General features: G+C 44.9%; 1 protein-coding gene across 5 annotated transcripts in view; it reads left to right on the top strand.

Annotated features, from left to right (window-relative positions):
* The window catches only part of MLPH (melanophilin), a 445,337-nt gene extending 426,405 nt beyond the window's left edge, over nucleotides 1-18,932 (top strand). For 4 of the 5 annotated variants that reach the window (XM_085645088.1, XM_085645087.1, XM_085645086.1 and 1 more), the window contains 2 exons: nucleotides 10,620-10,717; nucleotides 17,314-18,932. In XM_085645088.1, coding sequence (XP_085501214.1) covers nucleotides 10,620-10,717; nucleotides 17,314-17,337 — 122 coding nt within the window. In that variant the 3' untranslated portion in view covers nucleotides 17,338-18,932. The remainder of the gene's footprint in view (nucleotides 1-10,619; nucleotides 10,718-17,313) is intronic. The other variant, XM_085645089.1, reaches the window with a different exon arrangement.
* Nucleotides 18,933-22,515: the final 3,583 nt, after the last annotated feature.

Here is a 22,515-nt window from a genome sequence, read left to right as displayed (position 1 = left end):
ACTCCAGTGGTATGGAGAGCTCTGGACCCACGTCTGGTCATACCCGTCCCAATCGAAGTGACAAATGTAAAAAGAACAATTGATGGACAGAATGCTGCACAATGTCAAACATTCACCCCAGTAAAGAGACTCTGGCCTAAATCCATCGTTTTTTGCTCCCCATGCCATTCCAGTTCAGACCCAGCCATATGCAAATCAGTCTTGACCGTGTTCCCCATGGGAACAGTACAGCCCGAACTGCCAGGCCAGGTCCTCCCTGGACTGGAAACAAGCATCCTGGGACCGGTTTCTGGGCATCACCCCTGCTTGACTCCAGTGGCCCCACCTGTTCAGTTTGCTGAATGCTGACCTGTGTGGGGTACCTCTTGGCATATAGTGTCTGGGTCTTCTAATAGTTATGAATGTGTCATTTCTGCCACGTAACAAATAAAAATGTGTCAGAAGTGGTTTGTTCTTTTTATTTTTATGTCACTGTGCATATGGTTAAAAACGTGGTTAAGAGACAAGTCATGCCCGGACCGTAGTGAAGAAGGCTAGCATGTTTCGCTATCTAGGACTTATGACATGTTATGTTATGTTAGGTGGAATTTGTAAAGCGCACTAACACCATGGGTTTCCTGGCGCTGTAAGACAGAGGTGAATCAGGGGTCAAAAGGAGCGGAGATTAGCCAAGTGAGGAAAAAAGGAAGGTTTTGAGCATTTTCCTGAAGTGAAGAAGAGAGCTGCTAGATTTGATGGACAGGGGAAGAAGATTCCAAAATTTGGGGGCAAGGTAGGCAAACCGACGGTCGCCAAATTGATTGGTTTTAGTTTTGGGGACAGCAAGCAGGTTAAGGAGTGCTGAACGAAGAATGCACGTTGGGCAGTATGGATTAATGAGTATTGTCAGGAAAGCAGGGCTAGAACAGTAGAGGGATTTGAACGTGAGGCAGCCCAACTTGATGGCCGCCCTTTGTTCTATAGGTAGCCAGTGCAATTTGTGTAGCAGAGGTTTGGCCGACTGCCATTTGGGAGTTTTGTAGATGAGACGGGCTGCTTGGTTCTGTACAGCCTGAAGGCGATGCAGCAATGATTTTGGGAGTCCGTGGTACAGGGAGTTGGAAAAGTCCAGGCGGGAGAGTATCAGGGAGATGATAACCTGAACCAGAGCGGCTGGTAGTAGTAGATGACTGACTTTACGGATTTTGCGAAGCTGGATCGTACATGAGGAGATCACAGTGCCCACATGAGATCTGAGGGAGAGTTCGGTATCGATGGTCACACCAAGACTTTTTACTGATTTCACAGGAACCGGAGGGGGGCCTAGTTTATTGGGCCAGAACTGCGGGCCCCAGTGGGAGGGGCTGGAGCTGGGAAGAAGGAGCTCAGTTTTACCAGGATTTAATTTTAACTGGTTGTGGTCCATCCACTCCTTGATGTGTAACATGGCAGAGTGGAAGTTGTTAACAGCATCCAAGGAATTGAGTGGAAAGATGATCTGTAAGTCATCAGCGTAATTGTACACTGTGATGTCCCAGCTCAGAAGCGAGTGAATCAAGGGACGGAGGTAAAGGTTGAATAATAGGGGTGACAGGGAAGAACCCTGAGGGACTCCACAGGTCGTGTTGGTTTTAAACGCTGTGTAGGGGCCCTGGCGGATGGCCTGTGTTCTGCTGGTCAGGAAGGATTGAGTCCATTTGAGGGCAGGACCCTTGATGCCTGCCCGCTCGACACGGTGAAGAAGGATGTTGTGATCAACCATGTCGAACGCGGCCGACAGATCCAGGAGTACGAGGGCCTGGGGGATCCCCGTATCAGCGTTCCTCCTCAGCGAGTCCAGGACTGCTAGAATAACAGCCTCGGTGGAATGGGCTGGCCTAAAGCCGGCCTGATTAGGCTCCAGGTAGCAGGAGGTCTCGATGAAGTTGGAAAGACAGCGGGTGACGTGAGCCTCCATTAATTTGGAAAAGTAAGGCAACAGCGATATGGGACGGTAGTTAGAGAGTTCCGCCGGGTCCATACCAGGTTTCTTCAGGAGAGGCACTAAAATGGCATCCTTGAAGGAGCTGGGGACAATACCGGTGCTGAGAGAACCATTCAGTAGAGGTAAAATGCAGTCAGGTAATTTGAGACAGACATCCCGTAGGACCGAAGGAGGACAGCAGTCGTTCGGAGAGCCTGATTTTACCCAGGTGGCAAGTTCAGCTAGTGAGTTGGGGTTAAGGGTGGGAAAGTGAGTGAAGGTAGATGAGTTGTTTGAAGGAGAGTCTGGGGAGAGTATCTGAGGAAAGGGGGGGATGGAATCCTTGATTTTATTGAATTTCTCGATGAAAAAGAGGTTAAGAGCATCACAGGTCTCTTGGGTGGGGACCTGACCTGGGAGAGTTCTGTCGTCTGAAGTGAGTTCGTTCATGATTTTGAAGACCTCCTTTGATTTATTGTCCGCAGAAGAGATTCTGTTTGAGAAGTGTTCCGATTTGGCTAAGGAGGTTGCGTTTTTGTATTCTCTGCGAGCTGTCGTGTATTGCAGTCTATCTGGTGCAGAGTAATTGCGTCTCCACGTCAGTTCCAGCTGGCACACCTTCAGTTTGTGTTTCTTGAGTTCGCCAGAGAACCATCTGTGGGAGTTGTGATGTCTGGTACAGGGGAACTTGGTAAGGGGGGCGAATTGATCGCTGGCCGACATTAGCCAGGTACCGATATCACTTTCTAAGCTGGACGGGTGTTGGCTAAGGTCGCGAGAAAGCCTTGGGAGTCGTAGGAGTTCCATTTGTGTGAGAGGCCACCAGCCATCAGAGGGGCGGAGGTCCTGCCTGTGACAGTCAGGATGGTGTTGACTAGGTGGTGGTCTGACCAAAGGCAGGGGGAGACAGATGGCTGAGAGAGTACCAAATTTTGAGTCCAAATCTGGTCCAGGATATGGCCCTTGATGTGGGTGGGCGAGGAGATTTGTTGGGTCAAGTTAAGGCTGTTAAGGGCTTCAAAGAGTTCGATGGCGTGAGGCCTGGCGTTGACGTCATTGAACCAGTAATTAAGATCGCCGAAAAGAGCTAATCTGGAGTGCAGTGTCAGTAGGTCGGACAACTGTTCGAACAAGGTGGCGGCAAAAACGGCATAGGGTGTGGAGGTCGGTATAAAAGGAGAAGTGTAAGAGCTCCTACGTCAGTTTTCAGACTGATAATAAGGTTGTCTACTTCTGGGAGGTTAAGGGAAGATGTGGAGGTGAAGTTAAGGTGTTTTGATATGATAGCTGCCACCCCACCCCCGGGGCGATTACCAGTGCGATCGGCATGGAGAATGTAATAGTCTGGGGGGAGGGCCGCCAGGATGTCAGGGAGGGAATCTGTAGTCAGCCAGGTTTCAGTGAGCAGGAGTACGTCTGGTTTCTCATTAGACAGGAGGATGTAGATATCGGCTTGGTGTTTTATCAGTGAACGGGTGTTCAGGTACAACACCCGGATGGAAGTTTCACTCCTGACCGATTTAGCCGGGGGTGTGCAACGACTAGGGAGGTGTGAATCTGAGCGCGCGAGGCCAGCTGTGATGATCCGACTGGTGGTGGCAGGAGAGAGTGGAGGGTATGAAAATTGCAATTCTCTAAGGGCGTTGGCCGAGTATGAGGTGAGATAACCGGCATGGCTGGCCCCTGAGCCCGGCCTGGCGCGGACGGGCGCAGACGGGCTTGCCTTCGGCGCACCGGCGGCACGCCCGCTGCGCGCATCCGCTGCGCGCATCCGCTGCGCGTCCGGGGAAGGCACATTTATTGTGTGAGAAGGGGACGTGATCTCACGGCCGTGGGCGTGGCCTGTGGGTTTTGCAAACGAATGGCGGCAAGAAATCTCGGACCCGCGGCAGCGTTCAAATCCGCTGCACGGGGGTTTCTGAGTAAGTAAGGGCGGGGGGAGTGCTCAGGGGAAAGTGCACATAGATAAAAACAATCGGTTTCAGTAATTGCAATTTTATAGAAAGACGAGCGTACTCCCGGCTTCCGCCTCAGGAGTTGATAACCTCAATACGAGCTCTGTGCAGCAGCGCGCCTTACGTAGTGGTCCAAGGGGCGTGACCTCACGGCCGTGGGCGTGGCCTATGGGTTTTGCAAACGAATGGCGGCAAGAAATCTCAGACCCCGGGCAGCGTTCAAATCGGCTGCACGGGGGTTTCTGAGTAAGTAAGGGCGGGGGGAGTGCTCAGGGGAAAGTGCACATAGATAAAAACAATCGGTTTCAATAATTGCAATTTTATAGAAAGACGAACGTACTCCCGGCTTCCGCCTCAGGAGTTGATAACCTCAATACGAGCTCTGTGCAGCAGCGCGCCTTAAGTAGTGGTCTAAGGGGCGTGACCTCACGGCCGTGGGCGTGGCCTGTGGGTTTTGCAAACGAATGGCAGCAAGAAATCTCGGACCCGCGGCAGCGTTCAAATTGGCTGCACGGGGGTTTCTGAGTAAGTAAGGGCGGGGGGAGTGCTTAGGGAAAAGTGCACATAGATAAAAACAATCGGTTTCAGTAATTGCAATTTTATAGAAAGACAAGCGTACTCCCGGCTTCAGCCTCAGGAGTTGATAACCTCAATACGAGTTCTGTGCAGCAGCGCGCCTTAAGTAGTGGTCCAAGGGGCGTGACCTCACGGCTGTGGGCGTGGCCTGTGGGTTTTGCAAACGAATGGCGGCAAGAAATCTCGGACCCGCGGCAGCGTTCAAATCGGCTGCACGGAGGTTTCTGAGTAAGTAAGGGCGGGGGGAGTGCTCAGGGGAAAGTGCACATAGATAAAAACAATCGGTTTCAGTAATTGCAATTTTATAGAAAGACGAGCGTACTCTCGGCTTCCGCCTCAGGAATTGATAACCTCAATGGTTCTTTTCTTCAGGGCAAGATGACCCAAGTTAAACCATTGTCTCCCAGTTTATCATTCTTGAATCCTGCACCTAGCAAAATATAGACATACCAGTAACAGTCTTTCTAGTTGATTAGACAACAATGGTGATCTATGTTTTGGCAAATGCTTATCTCCTTACAGGTCACAGACTTTTCAAGTGCATATGCATTTGCCCCATGCCTTCATAGAGATGGCCAAAGACAGGTACAATGCGGTGAATCTGGTTTCCTAAGTGGCGGGATGGGTGTTATTTAGAGCAATTGTACTGATCACCCCAATCCGTTCTGTATTTTGTGTGCATTTAGGAGATCCTGGATTGCCCCAAGTGCCCCTGAATAGGTACATTTTTGTCCCATCAGTGTGTATACCAGTAGATCCGGCATTGCCCTTGGTGCCTTAACTAGTATATTCCACAGTATCCCAGTGATGTCTCCTAGTAGCCGATGTGCCTGGGTGCATCCCTGTAGACCCCACCTTGCTAACAGTGCATCATCATGCAGCTATTGATGTTTACTCCAGGGGATCCTGTATTAAACTTGTTACCACATAATAGAACCTGTATTGACATGCATGTACCCCAATGTATTACCACATGTATGGACCCAAGCAAATCTCATAGTATTCTGGATTTGGCTTCCACTAGGTCCTTTGTTTCCCCTGGTGGTCCTGTTGTGGCACAGGTTTGTCCTTAATAGATGTAGCACCAAGCTGTGTTCATAGTTTGCCCCAGTTTTTTTTTCTCTCAGTAGTTCTTGCACTGCCCCTTTGTGTGTCACAGTAGACCTTTATTGCACCAAGTGTGGCCCTCAATAGATCCTGCCATGCCCTATGTTCCTAGTAGATACTGTATTGCCACGTACCTGTCTGTTGCAGGTCCCCCACTGCCCATATGAATTCACCAAAGCTGTAGCTATATCCTGTTTTGCCACATGACATGCCTTAACAGGTTTGGCTTGCACGTTGTGTTCTCCAAGTAGATCCTGACATGGTGTACTGACAATGTAGTATTCCTTTTGTGTCCTAGTCTATCCGGTGTAGATTCTCTAGGCGACATCAGTAAAATCCACAGGTTTGTTTCCCAGTATATGACATTTTGCTTCTGTTTTGTCACCGGTAGATCCTGTATGCCCTATGTGGGCTCCAAAGTAGATCCTGTATTACTACCAATTTGTCCCCAAGTAGACCCTGTATTGGAACAGCGTGCTCCTCTGTAGATAACGCTTTTCAGCTTTTCAATAGGGTCTGTACTACCCCACACGTCCCAATAAATTCTGTAATACCACCCCCCATCTTCAACTATATTGCCCCTTCTATGTTCCCCAGGAAATAATTTAGTGCCACACCGGTGTTCCTCAGTAGATACTCCTACCATGCAAATCCTACTGTGCGTGTACCTAGAGTGTTTGTAGGTGTGAAGCCAAGAAACCCCCCACAGGACAATCCAACCCCATTACCTAGTGGGAGAGAATGTAGAAGCCCATCTTGTTCAAAACCTGGACACCCACTCATGGAGATGTCAGACTGCTGCGTGGTGAAGTCTCAGCATGCAGGGGCCCTCGGTGTCAGCTGAAGTGCCTCCTCTGCTAATCTTTTGGGATGCTTTTTATTTATAATAGAAAGCACCGTGGGATGTTGGTATAGATGAGCGATATGGATATGTAGATAGCCCTGTCGCCCCATGGATAAAGATAGAACGACATTTGTACATAGTGCGTAGAAAGGCCTTGTACATGATGTTTGAGGCATCGTGATAATGTTGCGCGAAGCTAGATGTGCAAACAAAGTAGTTTCAGAGAAACTAATACAACATTGTCGTGAACGCAAATATGTGCAAAAGGTCACGGCAGAAATTATATTGTGAAAAATAGGACAAAATAAGAAATGAGCCACTTTGCTACATGGGCCTAACCCGGGCACATAATAAGAGGCCTATAATCTCATATTTGTTAGTTAAATTACTATTAGAGAAGCACATGCTTTCAAGTGAGCTTTTAGGGACTGGTTAGGGAACAATAAGGCTATTGTATTTCACTACGTGAGAACCAACTAATTCATTTTTATTTCTCTACACAATTTGACTAATCCGAACAAAGACAGTTCTTTTCTTTCAGTGAACTAGACAATTCTGCAGAGATGTAGGTCTATCCAGCAAGTTCTAGAATAAATGCTGGCAGGGAAGCTCAGGTGGTTAATGCACTTGCTGGAGAGAGTTGAGTGTAATCTCTGGTTACATGACTAAATCATCATAAAATAGCTTAGAAGGTAAATGTGCCTGCTGCAGAGCATTTCATGTAGCATATATGTTACAGATTGTATTTTCAGTAATATAGCACTTTGGGTTGATGGGTTTGTTGCAGATACACTTTGACACCTACTGTTCACTCCATGTACTGACAGCTGAGAAGGTTCTGCTGGGGAATGAAAAGTTCACACTCATGTAAAGCTCTGTCGCTATGAAGACGCTGCTGGGGGAGCTGATTCTACCTGATTGCAAATGCACTGATTAAGCACATATAGATGGTGATCTCACTCAAGAGGTCATAGAACACTGAGAACATACATCCCCCCGGTTCCTAAGCCCATGTTCACCAGCAATAGAGGTCTCCACAAGTGTCAGCTTCCCAGTCACCAGCAGAGATCTCTCAGCTGTTAGTAAACTTTAAGAAGGGGAGCTTTTTCAAGCATCTTACTGGTACTGCGGTTCATCTTTAGGGTGACCATCCTCCATTACTGTACTCCCTGTGATTTTAGATATTTAATGGTGTCCGCTTCCTTTTGCAATGCCATTCCACTTCTAAAGTGATCCTGTAGTGGGAGTAGATACCAGGAATTCATTTTCATTAGTGAAGGACTCCAGCAGCGTGCCTTATGCCCAGAGGTGCCTTCTCAGTGTCAGAGGGTGCAGCAGGATGCCCTTTTTCCACATGTGCGTTCTCAGAGTTGGAAGACACCAGTAGTGCGCCCTTCTTTCAGACGTACCTTCTCAACTCTAGATAATTCCAGTATTGTACCCTTCAACAAGAAGTGACTTCTCAATACTAGCAGGCTCCAACATTGGCTCTTCTACCAGAAGTGTCTTTTCAGTGCTAGAGGCCTCCAGCAGTATGCTCTTCCTCCAGAAGGGGTTCCCAGTGCCAAAGCGCTCCAGTAGTCTACCATTCTTCCATATGTGCCTTCACGGGGCTAGATAGCTCCAGCAGTGTACCCTTCCTCCAGAAATGTCTTATCTGTGCTGGAGGGCTCCAGCCACGTGCTGTTCCTCCAGAAGTGCCTTCTCAGCACTAGAGGCCTCTAGCATTGGACTCTTTCGCCACAAATGTCTTTTGAATGCACAAGGGCACCAGTAGGGTCCCCTTCCTCCAGAAATGTCTTCTCTTTGCTAGAGGGCTCCATCCTTTGCATGTGCAATTACCCCAATAAACCTTCTTGAATTCTTTAGGGATCCTGCGTTCTGCCATCTTTCCCTTGTAGTGCCTTCTCAATAGTATGCAATCTCAGCAGTAGAATATGCATCCAGATGTGTCTCATCAGTGCTTAGAGGTGGCTGTCAGTGTGAACTGCCTTAAGAAGTATCTGCTCACTGTTTTAGGATACAGGCTCAACTCAACTTTCTCCAACAGTGTGCCACAAGGCCTAATTTTAAAATATTACTATTTTGCACCAATAGTTTTTCCCTTTTTGCACTATTTACTTAATAACAATGTGATTTTTGATCTCATCTCTACATATGTTTATATGGACTTGCAGATTTTGTCACAAAGGGACTGGCCACTGGGCTGCACTGTAACTAATGTCCTGAGGCTGACCCTGTCCCACCGCTCAGAATTTTAGTGCCTCCTAGTCTGTGTGTAGGTGTGTGGGAGGGGATGTGTAGGTGTGTTGTTCCTTACTGTGGTTGTCCTAGGTGAGAGGCAGGAAAATGTGGCATTTATTTTTAAATATAAAAACATAATTTATTAATTTAAAATAAAATTTCTCAAAATTCCCATTAATTGCTATGGGTATAGCTCTACCTCGCTGGTGGAGAGCCCACCAACAGTAATAATCATAACTTAACACTCTATAGTAATGTTACACCTGTAGTACTACTTTCCGTACTCATTAATGCTTTTGTGAATACGTTCTACGTGTGCGTTTGAACAGGGGATACTATATATGCTAATGGTCAATATCCTATTTCGACAGTGGGAATGGGATCCCAGTTGGAATATCACATAACTTTTTCCAGAATCTCCCAGAAACCTGCACTAGGTGCACGTTTCCAGGCAGATTCATGAGAATTCTTGTGAATTCCAGATATTGGTAAACTCAATCCCACAAATGTAGACTTACTAGTTCCTTTGGATATTGGCCCCAATAGTTTTTTTCTGTTTGGAACACTTAAGATTAATTCTACACCTCTATAGCTTGGCTCGAACTGCTCTGAGTGACTCGTTTAATTGCTTCTGATACAGTTAACAACTTCCAGCAAAGGTGAGTCCTGTGAAGGTGGTGAATGGCACCTGTTAGTGTATCAGGACCACTACTGTGTTTCCTTGTAAAGTAAGGTCCAGGATGTTGTTGTGTTTTTGCATAACCATTATTAGAAAATTGGAATGTGGAGCACTCCATTGAAGGCAATGGAGTACTCCGTGCTTCTACGGGCCAGTAAAGGTCTCCGCAAAGCAACATTCCAGTGTTTTCACAAAGGCCTCTGGGAGCCCGAGGGAATTTAATCCCCCTCGGGCTCCGAGAGGCCTTTGATTTATTTGTCAGAACATTCTGCCCTCTAGTGGCAAAATGTTCTAATAGCCTTATAGCCCTTCATAGCTGGGCTATACCGGCTATTAAAGTCTCGTTCCCTTGTTAAAGGTCCTCGCCTTCGGCTTGGGCCTTTAATAGCTGGTATAGCCTGCTACGGCGGGCTATAAGGCTATATTAGAATATTGGAATCTCCATTGAAAACAATGGAGTAGCTATGGGCTTATAAGTGCTGTTTTAGTCCCACTAATTTCAATGTTGGTGTGCAAAAATACTTGTCAATCAGGCTCTTAGCTGCAAGATCACACTGTCTAAAAAGTCCTGAAAAAGTCAACATTGGAAAAGCATGCTTTGATTTCTTTTTCCTCTCTGGTGTAGAGGATTTCATCCACAAATTGTGCCTAGATATCTGCAGGCTTTTCCATAGAAGACCGCTTGAAATAGCGTAAATGGCGTGCAAATAAATTAGTTAAGGCCTAACTTTTCTTTCGATTATAAACTGAGAATTTTGGTTACACTTTTAGAGATTTTTTGGATGTATGGGTATTTAAGGAGACAAAATGAGTTATCGGAAAAATTCCCCATCCACGTTCACTCTAATTTTATAAGTGTATGTTCAGCATCCATGAACTCAGTAGAGAAGGTGAGGATTTGATTTACCCTCCTACATGTTTTAAATTGTACTTTACAAAGATATAAATTTCTGGACATAAATGCAGAGTTTTGAGCTTAAGTGGAGTTAAAATTGCTTACATCCTATGGGCCCTGCATAGTTATATCATTTGATTGCAGAAAAGCTAAAATCTACAAATCTAAAATATATCTAAAGCCAAACTATCCGTTTAAATGTTTTATTTGAAGGGTGCGGCAGTTGTGAGTGGGTAGCAGATGTGATTGGGAAAGGATGTGCTGTCTAGAAACTGTAGAAAATTACGCCTTTTTTTTCTGCTGATGTGTTAGGAATAAATAATTCACCAGCCTAGAGGGTATTTGATGAAAAATAATTGTGTTTTCCATCTCCATAGACGGTCCTGATGGTTTTGACCGCAATGCCTTCTACAGAGGATCCTTAACCCAGAGAAATGCCTATGGGAAGAACAAGAAACTGGACCGAGTCTTTGCGGTAGCTATAAATAAGAGATTCTCAGAACTTACTGCTGGTGTCTGCTTCAGAAGGGGAGGGAGGGATGAACTGGACAGTGTTTGGGAATCTTGGTATGGAGAAAATGGCTGCAACAGTGTCCTTTTATGGCGAAAGCAGTGCATGACCTCTGCAGGGGGGGCAGGGGGTGTGTTTCCCTTTTCATTTTGAACTCACAAACCATCCCCTTGTCCCTAACAATTCTTAACTTACGTCTGTGATGCCACAAGAATAGATAGTACATTAATATTTATAGTAACGTTTACAGTACACAAGTATCTTTTATCACACGTGGGAAGGAAAAGATTTGTAAAGCATTCAGTGTGCAACAATAATCGACTGCTTTGCCAGACGACGTACACATAACTGGATAGAACAGCGTGGAAACAAGCTTCCTAATGCAGTATTTTGACAAAGCTTTCCAGTCTGCCCCTGGCCAAAAGGTGCCATGCCGCCAAGCATACAACACAAATGTCCTTACAAGTCTGTCTAGAAAACCACTTTACTCTTCCGGTCTTCTTGACCATCATTGGGCACCTCTAGCTGTACATCATCTCGAGAGAAAGCTGCAAAGAGTTAAAACCCAATCATCTGGAATAGAGATAGAAAAGAGATATGAAAGACATTTGAACAGATCCGGGGTATACATGCAACTGCAGAGCTTGATTTCAACCGGTGGGTTGGGGGGTACCAGCATTCACTTTTGGGGACCAGCACTTGCTTTTGCGCATCAGACTTTTACCCAGAGAGAAATAACAGAAAATGGGGAAAGGAAGTGGAAGAGAAAGATGGAAAACAGTAATAAAGGGAGAACGTAGGGATAAAAAAAAGAACCTGATGCTGCTGGGAGTGTGTAGTAGTGGATTAAAGAGACTTAAGGTGCAAACAAGAATACGCATTCTTGGTATTCAGCACCCCGACCTACTATAGCGCCCGCTACAGACTTCTGAACAAAACTTTGAGCCCTGACACATATTCAGTTGCAACTTAAGCACTGTCAGCACCCAGGAAGACCAGGGCAAGACATAATAGAGACCCTTAAATATCATAATGGGATTCTGGAAGCAAAGCAGCATGTCAATAGCGAACAACATAAAACAGGAAATATTAAGGGGCACCAAATGCGACAGCCATCATTTATAAGGATGCCATGTGCACACAACGGAAGTACTTTGTGCTAATCTGGGATGGCATGGCAAAGAAGCCCAATCCTCTATAGAGAGGGTTATAACTACAATCTGTACTGTGGCAAAGCAGTGACAGGGAAAGGCATTCATTTGCCAAAGAAAAGACTGGAAAAGGTCTTCATTTGTCATAGAAAAGAGAGTCCGAGTAAGGAGTCGTGCTCATTTTTTGGCTTCCAATGAATTCTATTTTAGTTCCTTCTTTTCGAACCACGATGCGTGTACAGTCTTATAACCAACATGGGTAATTTGTGAGCTTTAAAGTGTTCCAAGAGTTATACGTCTCTCGTACTGACATCTAATGTGGCTTGAACATATTGAAAAGAACCTAGGATGGAAGAACAGCGATTGGAGTGCCGTGTTATAGAAACACCACTGCCCAGAAGGATGCAGCCTAAACTCAGTGGTTGAAAACCACAAATTCATAGAGAAAAAATAGGGCTTGCACATTTAGTAGTGCAAAGAGAGCAATAGGAGTTTGTTGGACAATGGCCATCGTCATCATCATCAGAACCAGGAGTTTGAGCATAGGGCCCACCAATTTTCCTGAACCCTGTGTTAACAAAACCCGCTCTCGTCTTTGAATGATAGTCCATCATTCCCCTCCACTTGATAAACATTGAATGCTGTGGCACGGCTACAAAGTTCTGTGGAAATCTACTCTCAAGGGAGCTCGCACTGGGGTGAATCACATCACCTCCGGGGTCGCCTGGTCAGATTTCTGGTCCAATCTTGGTGATTGTCATTTCCTTTTAGAAACGGTGATAGTGGTTGGTAAAGAGCTAAGAGCATAGGATGACACTTTGAGAAACACTCAAATGAATAACTCAACCATTCCAGAATGGTATAAAAAAAAATGAATGACTAAAACAAGGAGCCGAACTTTTTATGGTTGTGTGGTGCATACCAGGAAAGAGTGGGCGAGCAAGAACAGTACATGGAGGCTGCAGCACCATGGACACTTCCTAGTTAGATATCTGCCAGTGGTTGATTTGAACTGATGGTTACTGATGATCAGCTCAAGACTCTTTTGATGTCACTCGGACATTACTCAGGGTAGTACAAGTTAAGTCCTATTGTGGCTACATACAGGGCCAGGTATAGACGCTGCACAGCACGAGGCCTCATTATGTTTTCTTTGCCAATGTGTCACTCTGCTTGTAAGTTCTTGTTTGGCTGTACTCGGGTGGGCCTTATGATTCTTGAAAGAGCCCACCAGCAGCTACAGACGCCCATAGGTGAACGAAAAATCTTCCTTCCCACTCCTACCTGCTGCCTGTTCGAGTACTGATCAGCTCGCCCATGGCTCTCCAACCCCGATACGGGAGTGCCAGCCCCCTGTGAATTCTTTGCTCTGAACTAGGTCTGTTCTCCGGCAACCTGTCATGAATATAACAATAAGAGGCACAGAGCCTAGGTTTGCCCTTCCTACCTCAACTCCAACAGCAACACTACTGGTGGAAGTGGGCCCGCCCATAGTGGAAGTGAGTGGCAGCCTACTGTGGAAGACTTTGGCCTCCAGGACTTATATTTTTCCAAATTATTCACTGGTCTATGTGTTCTGCAGCACCGTTGACCTCACCACAACTCCTCACTGTGGCGTCTGCCTGTGCACCATCACAGGCTCCTCTGCTATCCATGCCATCAGAGGAAAGTCAGCATAATGCTCCCGGTGTGTTGTGGCTACACTCCACAGTGCCTGCTGCCACAGCCCTCCACAACTTTCTGAATTGGGCTCTGGAGCTGTAAGTCTCTGCTGCATAGACTAAGCCTGTCAGAAAAAGTAAAATAACATGTATCTATAAAGCATGTTTTCCCCGCTCGCTTCCATTTTGCACTGATTAGCAGATGTTTCTTCTTGCCCAACTCTATGGTGCCTATTTTATTGATTTCAAAAGGATAAAAGACTGTGTGGATCCAATGGGTTGCAAATGTGACCATTAGGTAAAAGTCAGACACTTGGCATGAACGCCCTTGCCAACTGACCTACCAGATCCAGCACTTGGAAATGCTGCATGGAAGTGAGCACAATTTGAGCTGTGTGCAGCTGATTCTGTGCCTTTGCTTAAGTGCATGAAACCATCGTTCCTCATGTGTGGTGGGTGTGGAAGCAAGGAACCATCAGTGACATAATTAATCAAGTCATTTGCAAATGCAAAATGTTTGGCCTTTTATGCTCTGTGGATTTAAGAATGATCACCATTATGCTAGTACTGCGGTGTGCTAGGGAAGAGAGTCATAATGCCAAGAATGTCTACAATATACCAGGTTTGGCCATCCTTATGCCAAGGGCAGGTAACCTCGTGTCACGAACCCCCACAAGTCAAGAATGATCTCCAATATGCTAGGACCAGCATTATGCCATTAACAGAGTCCATAATGCAAAGTATGAAAACAATATGCTAAGGATTAGCTATAGCATGCTTATGGTGGACACCATCATGCTACATATGCCACAAACTGAAAATATTATGCCGTGCATCCGCCCATTATGTCAAGGATGTCTGCAACTTGCCAATAATGAGCCATATGATGTGGCCGGTATGATATCTTGGGTAGGTACCGTTATGCCACAGATTTCCATTATGTGCCGAAGACGGCCATCATTTTAGCAAGGTTGATGAGAAATGATCACTGCCTGCTATTAGCCGGGTCTGGTGGCTTAGTGAACTAATTCATCCACTGTAGGGGCCTGTGTTTGACCTCAAGGTCACCGGTTTGAATACCGGCGGGTCCACTCAGCCTCTTATCCTTTCTGAGGTCGATAAAATGAGTAACATTGAGTTGGGTAGCAATCAATATCTGTAATTTAGCGCCAAGATACCCTGTTTGGGGTGAACATGCGCTTTACAAATACGCATGTTATGTTATGTAGGACCATTAGATCCCACTAGTGAACGAAGGTGCCAAGGGCCAGTTAGCTACATGGGAGGGACACTGTTGAACAAGTGGGACACCACATCAGGCACACTCACACTTTATCTTCAAACACACATATGCATGCAGAAAAGCACACACCAAGGCCTGCGCGTTTTGTATGAGAAGTGTACACACACAGGCCATCGGAGCAAAAGAGAACTTTATTTACTTACCAGTTTCCTGCACTTCATGAAGCTCTCAGTCTGGCGTCTGCTATGCTGCTGTACCTTGCTGTGGACGCTATGTGACCCCTACTCTGACTCCAGTATGACAGGCCCAGGATTCACATACACAGGGGTAGATTGTCAAACATTTTTCGCTGGGTTGGCATCACAAAAGTGATGCTAACCAGCACAAAATGTTTTTGGGGGAATGTACTGGAAAGTACCCTAAAATAGCGCAAAGCAGTGAGAAGCACAGCTTTGCTTTACTTAGCGCCAAGAGGGTGTTACATGGGTGGTACATGGGCATTCCTATGCTACCACCCATGCCTTTTGATGGAAAACCCTATCTACAAACAGTTGTAGACAGGGTTTAGTGCCAAACGTTACAGCCAATTCAAAGTAGGTGCTAACTGGACAAATGTTTTAATTTCTCCCTATGTTCCAACTTTGAATGTGTCCTGCACTGTGCAGCACACAGAAAAAGTGAGAAATGCTTTAAAACTTGTCTAGGCATGGTATTTTGTACTCCAAGGATACTTTTCCAATGGCGCTAAGGTGTGCGCATAGCACACGGCAGCTGAAATCCGCACAGGCGCTTTGGAGGTGGAGGAGAGTGCTATATCTCTGAAGATATGGCGCTCTCCTGCTCCCTCCCTGTCACGCAACGCCGCACAGCCTCGTAAGGTGCTGTGCAGCGTTGCATGACTTAAAAAAAAAATCTGCCCCATAGTGTAATGTTAGTGTTGGGCCTGCAATGTGCCCTATGACTATGCAGACGTAGCCAGCTGGTGACATGCCATTTTTAGGACCAGCATTGTTAATAATACTGTGGTTGAGTGCAGGGCACTGTATTCAAAGCCAAAAGCAGTCTTTGTCTGGTTGGTGCCCTGAAAAAGCTGACCCTATGAAAGCCCTGACTCTCACTTTACAGTACTAGTGCCACCTCTGCTTAGATCCTGCACATTGTAGGTCACTGTCAGGAGTGGCTTTCAGCAGCAAATTATCAGTGTGCCGCAATGCTGGTAAAATATACTTCCCATCTAGTAATGATACTTTTCCCAAGACAACAACTGCATCATATATTCACTTTATCCTGCATCCATACACCATTACAATACGTTTGCACAGAAAGGCACTGAACACTATTAAGGCCAAGCCCTAAAAAGCATAGAATGGGCATAAGAGAAATGCAGTTAAAGATTAATCTGAGTTACAGATTGCAATGGGCCTGAAAATAACAGAATTTATAAGCCTGAAATTATACTTTCAGCATGACCAGGTCTGTGCTTTCATATACCTGTGGAGTTTCTGAAAAGTACATCTCAGCACCTTGTAAACAACAATTTTGTTAAGCAGTCCATGTAAAGATATAGGGACAATATCCTAAAATAAAATATTTTCAGAGACGTCCAGTAGGTTTGATTCCCAATGCAGCCTGTCTTTTTCTCCCAGTAGATCACACCTTGTCAGCTGAGTTACACCCCCATTAGATTTCACTTTACCAGAACACATATCTCGAAAGCCATACTTTCTCTACTAGACAACAATTCCCTCACAGAATCTGGTTTTTTTCACCTAGAGCACACTTTGCCCCCTGGAACACTGCAACCTCTTCTGGCACAGGTATACAACTATGCTACATCTTTTCAAAAGCCATACACCCTCCACTCAACCACAGTACTCTATATATCAATGTTAGGGCACCCCTACCACAAGGGTACACATCATTACAGTAATCCTGCATTAGTAAATAGTGTTACGCAGCCATACCCTTGCATGAACGTGCAAGAAGTGAATATATTTTCCTTAAAGTATTGAGATATCCTGACTTTACATCAACTCAACACACCTTTTTCAACCTTGTATCTTCCTCAAAAGATAAAATATAAGCAGTTGTAAAATAGGCACATGATTTTAGCTTTTGCTGGGAACACACCCCTAATCAGGTCTGATGTTATTACAGTTATTTAGTCATGAGTTAGATATGTTGCCAGAAGTCTGTTTTTTGATCTGTCTGGATGTGCAATCTGAGTCAAATTATTCCACTTGACTGTGCCTTAAGAACCATTTCTTTCAAATGGAATTGCTTCATAGTCATGTGTCCAATCCCTGCTAAAAGTGCAATAGAAATATTAACTACATAATCAGTTTACTTACTGTGTCACCAAACTGAGGTTTGATGAGTTTGGAGCCTTTGTTATTGGAGATTTTCTTGTGGTACAAAGCCTTGATTAACTATTTTTGAGTGGTAGATTGAAGAAAACAATTCATAATTATTGAACAATTAACCTTATGATTTGATGTCTTATAGAAACCTGTTCTCACCCATCGATAAATCACAAGAAGACGATGATGGCTCTGATGAGATTATGGACTCAGATGAACACCCCCCACATATTGGTCATCAATGCTCAGCACGACATGCCTTTATTTCCTTCTATCACCTTCCACAATCCTTCACTGATGCGAGGTTGCTGCCATTTGTCTTTGATCAATATGGTTTTTACCTGATGTTACACGTCTTCACACATATCATCAAAGAAGTGAAGGGACAGTGTCGGCTTTACATTTCCTATCAGGGGCCGCTCTCACCCACTGCTATCCTGCTGTGTCTCCAGAGAACCAATCTTGAAGAATCCTCTTGTACCATTGCTTGCCTGATCATCTTGAAGGATCTTTTTGAAGAATTGTCTTTAATGATTGTTTTGAGTCATCATTTTGAATGATCATCTTTGAATTTCGTCTTGAAGACCTGCCCTTAAGAGTTGTCCTTAAAGATTGCTAACTGCGCCCAGCATAATATACACTGACTGACCCAAATGAGATACAACCAAGCCTTGCAGATGAAGTCATTCATTTGGCTCCGCTGACATTGAATGGTCACCAGGCTCCAAAGTCATCATGGCAACAATGATGTACAATTAGAGATTGATTATTGTTTTTTCAGAATTGTTATTCATCTGACAGAAAGTTTGACGAATAAAAGAGAAACAGGAAATTAATGTATTAGAAGAGACAGAAAGGGGAATCATGAGTGAGGGATCTTGGAAGTAGGTAGAGACGCCTACCCACATACAGAAAAGCCCTCAAAGTGCATCTGTTGCCTTAACACATCAGCATCTATGCAGAGTCTGGAAAAGGCAATGGTCAAACTGCTACTTTGGAGGACTATCTTGACTTTGGCAGAGCCAGTTATCGGATTACAGGACTCCTAGTCTATAGAAAGGTATTGAAATAAATGTGGCAAAGCAGCGTCTGACACTCTAGAAAATGCAATCTTTCAGATGAAAATCAGGTGTACTTCAGGAAAAGATATGGGACCGTGATCCTTCTGTTTTACGTCACTGACAATTTACTGAAAACATTTGGGAGAAGATGAATAGAAATCCTATTCCAATTGCACTTTCCTTTGTCCTTTGATGCAGTTGATCTTAATTTCTAGTCCTGCATTTCAAGAGAAAAAAGCAGAAGCAAATACTCAGCTAGTAGTAAGCCTTCCTGACTGAAAGAGATCAAGTTGTGCAAATATGACCAATGCTTATGTGCCAAACTTTCACTGCCTTACATTTGGAGCATTTTAGTTATGTTTTCAGCATTTTACTTACCTATGTGTTACTGTTTTAGTCAACCTAACACTAAATATTACCTAGGTTCTCATTTCCATATAGTGCTAGTTATTATTACTTGCTTTCCATATGTTGATTATCTTTGTTGACATGCATAAAATCTCAATCCTTGCTTTATAGTTTCAATTAACTGCTATGTTTTTCTATTCATGGATTTCATCACTTTTGTACAGTCTAAACCATTTAACTCTTTTACTCTATTGTCTCTTTACTGCCATTTTATATTACTTACAATATTTGATTTGTATTTGGAAATCCACATGAAATTGGCCCAATTAAAACTGGAAAATGCACAATCATCATACTTGAGCATCAATGGTTCTTTTATACATAGATCATATAAATGAATAGAGTTTTATTGTTTAAAATTGGTAATATAAAACTCAAAACTGGCTCATTGTCCCACGAAAGACCAATCAAATAGATGAATGAGTGTAATGCAGTGCTCTGGACTAACATCCATGCTTTTTCTGAGGACACATAACAGTCATCAATTCAATTAAATTTTATTAAAATGTTGGATCTCTAATGAGGTCCACCTAAAATACACACAATTATTGTATAGATACACACTGCCATCGTAAATGGAATAAAATACTGTTAGAATCCCCGGATCCCTGGTTGGCTGAGGTAGGTACCTTAGGCCAAACAGGGACCCATGAGCCCCCAACGTTTGGGAAAGACGGGTCGCCTCTAGAGATAGCCCCCGCTCCACCCCCTTGGTAGCTTGGCACGAGCAGCCAGGCTTATCTTCAAGGCCATTATGTAAAGTATTCGCAATTACGCTCACAGCAACCCAATGATGACGCCACAAATAGACTCCACACGAGTTTCATAGAAAAACAAGTATATGTTTATAAAAAGATATATGATGCGACCACACAATACTAAACCAACATATGCGGCAGGGTAAAGCCCCCCTGGCCTATTACTATTGAACTAAACTAAACAGTCCTATGTAATCCTAATGTCGTAATATGCAGCTGGTTAATCGACAATCAGGTATTTCACAACATAAGAATAATACAAATCGTAATACGGTTATCTGGCGATTTGTACTGGTACGGTAATGCAGTGCATAATGCAACAACGTTGTAAACTGTTATGCCCCCGTAATGCAATGCGTACGGTCCCTAGTGCAATACGACCAACGTTCGTTGTGCAGAAATAAGGCAATGTGTCATACAATCATCAGATACTCCGTTATGCAGGACTAATGCAATACGTAATTTACTCCAGCACCATTCACGGTGCCTCCGGCGGTCTCTCCGCCACTCGTGCTTGCTTGCGGTTAGTCTCCGGCCACAGTTGCCCCCCCCACACAGGTAATATATAACACAGTGAATGCAGCTTCGCACTCTGGCCCCGGTGCTGCCACTCCCTTGGCACACTGGCCACGATCTGAGCCGAAGCAGAGGCTCGCGCTGCAGGATAGAAAAAGCGGCCGAGAGCATCTCCCTCTGAGCCCGCGCCCCGCCCCAAGATTCGACACACGTTACCTGGGGGGCGCGAACCCACTCTCCTCTTCTCGTCCAGCGACTTGGGCCTCCGATGCAATCTCTCTGAATTTCCGGGCAATGGGAAGATCCCAGGCTGCACACTACATCCGTACTCCAAGTCAATGAGACTCACTGGACTCCGGGTGCACGATAACCAGACAACTCCTCACAAGGGTCTCAGGCTGCACATGACACACGCACACAGCGTAGCTGAGACACACTTGATCATCTGGTGCCCAAGATCACGGGGCACAACTTGCGCAGGTCTCAGGCTGTAGAAAGCACACGCACACAGCGTTGCTTTAGAAACGCTTGATCTTCGGGTGCCCCCGATCACAGGGCACCTCTGGCGAGGGTCTCGGGCTGCAAACAGCACATGCACACAGTGTCACTGAAACACACTTGCCCTTCTAGTGTACACGATCACGGGCCAATCCACGCGAAAGTCTCAGGCTGCACCAAGCACACGCACACTGTGTTGCTGAGACTTAATTGGCTTCCCGGTGCACACGTTCACAGGACGATCCACTCGAAGGACTCTGGTTGCACCAAGCACATGCACACTGCGTCGCTGAGTCTCGCTTGGAACTCCACGTGCCCAAGATCACAGGGAACAACTTACAAAGGTCTCAAGCTAAACAGAGTACACGCACACAGCATCTCTGAGAGTCTTCTCTGGAAACGTTTGTGTTCCTGTGTTTCCGAACAGGGAGCCAGCTCACCTCAGGCCTAGGGGACAGTTACTTCAGGACACAGCACACGGCAAAGTCCTTCAAGCAGGGGGACACAGCACACCTCAAAATTCCTTCAGCCTTTCCTTGGTTGAAACAGCAAACTGCAGGCCAGCCCCAGATCACACAGCAGTCCTATCCATCAGTCTCTTCAGTTGTTTCTTCCTTGGCAAAGGTCCTCTTGACCACGAAGTAGCTCCAGTCTTGTTCACACTTGATCAAGCCATTCTCCAAAGTTTAGGGGCTTCAGCTCGCATAGTTATACCCAGTGCTTAATTTGTAAAATATTAAGTCTAGGTGCTCAAATTTTTGGGGAAGGCCACACCCATTTTCCCCCAGCCCGACCCACTTCCAGCACTAGCTCCACCCAATTCAATTCAAATTTCTTTATTCGAAATGTAAAAACATTATCATAAAAAGTACAATAAAAATCATGGTTAAAATATCATAAATTACATAAAAATTTAAAAGAGAGGATAATAGTGAGCATAATTTCAATATTATAGCAACCCATTATCAAATTCATTTGTGTATAAAAGAATGCGTAACATAGAGGAAAGCATTAATCATCAAGGTTGCATGGATGCCCTTATTCTTACAATAATTTTCAAATAAATAGCTCCACCCACTTACTATATTGGACCCACCCACATCCTCAACTGGCACTGCTGAAAGCCAGGTGTAATACCACATCTGAATTCCAGCAAGTGAGACTTCCGCAAGTAAGTTTCTGATAGGCGGTTCACGCCACCCCCAAAAAAATGTTGAAAAAAAGGAAAGCAAATGGGCATTTAAAGCACAATTTTGAAATAAATTAGCTAAAATACCTAATGCAACTTCTGCAACATAACACTGGTTAGGGTTGACTTAACCAATAACACCTTAATTCTACCCAAACAAACACTTTTTAGTAAAATTAGGATAATCAAAAACTGGGACAAAAGCATAACTAACCTGTACCATGCTGTTTGCATCTAGCACTTTGATGGCAGTTTACGGCTCACTGTACTAGATCATGATTGTAACGTATGAATTGCACAGTAACAAAAGAATCTCTGTGGCAAAAGCAGCATCCCACTGAGCTGGGCACATAAAATACTGTTTTGTAATCTGCATAGTACAGGTTCTTTGCAGCAGGCGTATTAACCGTCTGCGCTACCTTAGATGAGTCAAAACTGTCACTCGACAAAACTTTGTTCTGTCTCCGTCAGGTACATTATTCACCAGAGTTATCTTGGCACATTTATTGTTGCCTGAAAACTGTTGGGTATACAAAGAACTCTGCAATGCTTTTAAAACTTCTGCAAAGCTACAAAAGTGGCCTCCCACTCTTCCAGCTTTCTGGTACGGCTTGACGGGCCTTGATGTAGATCATGTATTAAGGACAGATGGAAGTCTGTGCCAAAGGGCAGTGGCAGTCTTTACATTAAGGACAAGTAGCTCACTATGTGTAGCAAAGAGTAGTCTGCCACCATTTGGTGATCTGGAAAAGAAGCACAATGTGTGCAGTAAGGACAGCTGACACCGTCTCTGCATTTGAGGAAGGTGGCTGGCCTCTGTGTTAAGGGCAGGTAGCACATGCCTTTTTCCTAGGGCTCCTCTTGTAACCCCCACTGTCCCAAGGTGTCTCACACGCCATCGTTCTCTGTAACCACAA

The sequence above is a fragment of the Triturus cristatus genome, chromosome 3_1 (assembly GCF_964204655.1).
Source record: "Triturus cristatus chromosome 3_1, aTriCri1.1, whole genome shotgun sequence".
Lineage (NCBI taxonomy): Eukaryota > Metazoa > Chordata > Amphibia > Caudata > Salamandridae > Triturus > Triturus cristatus.
This window is presented reverse-complemented; position numbering and strand designations above follow the sequence as displayed.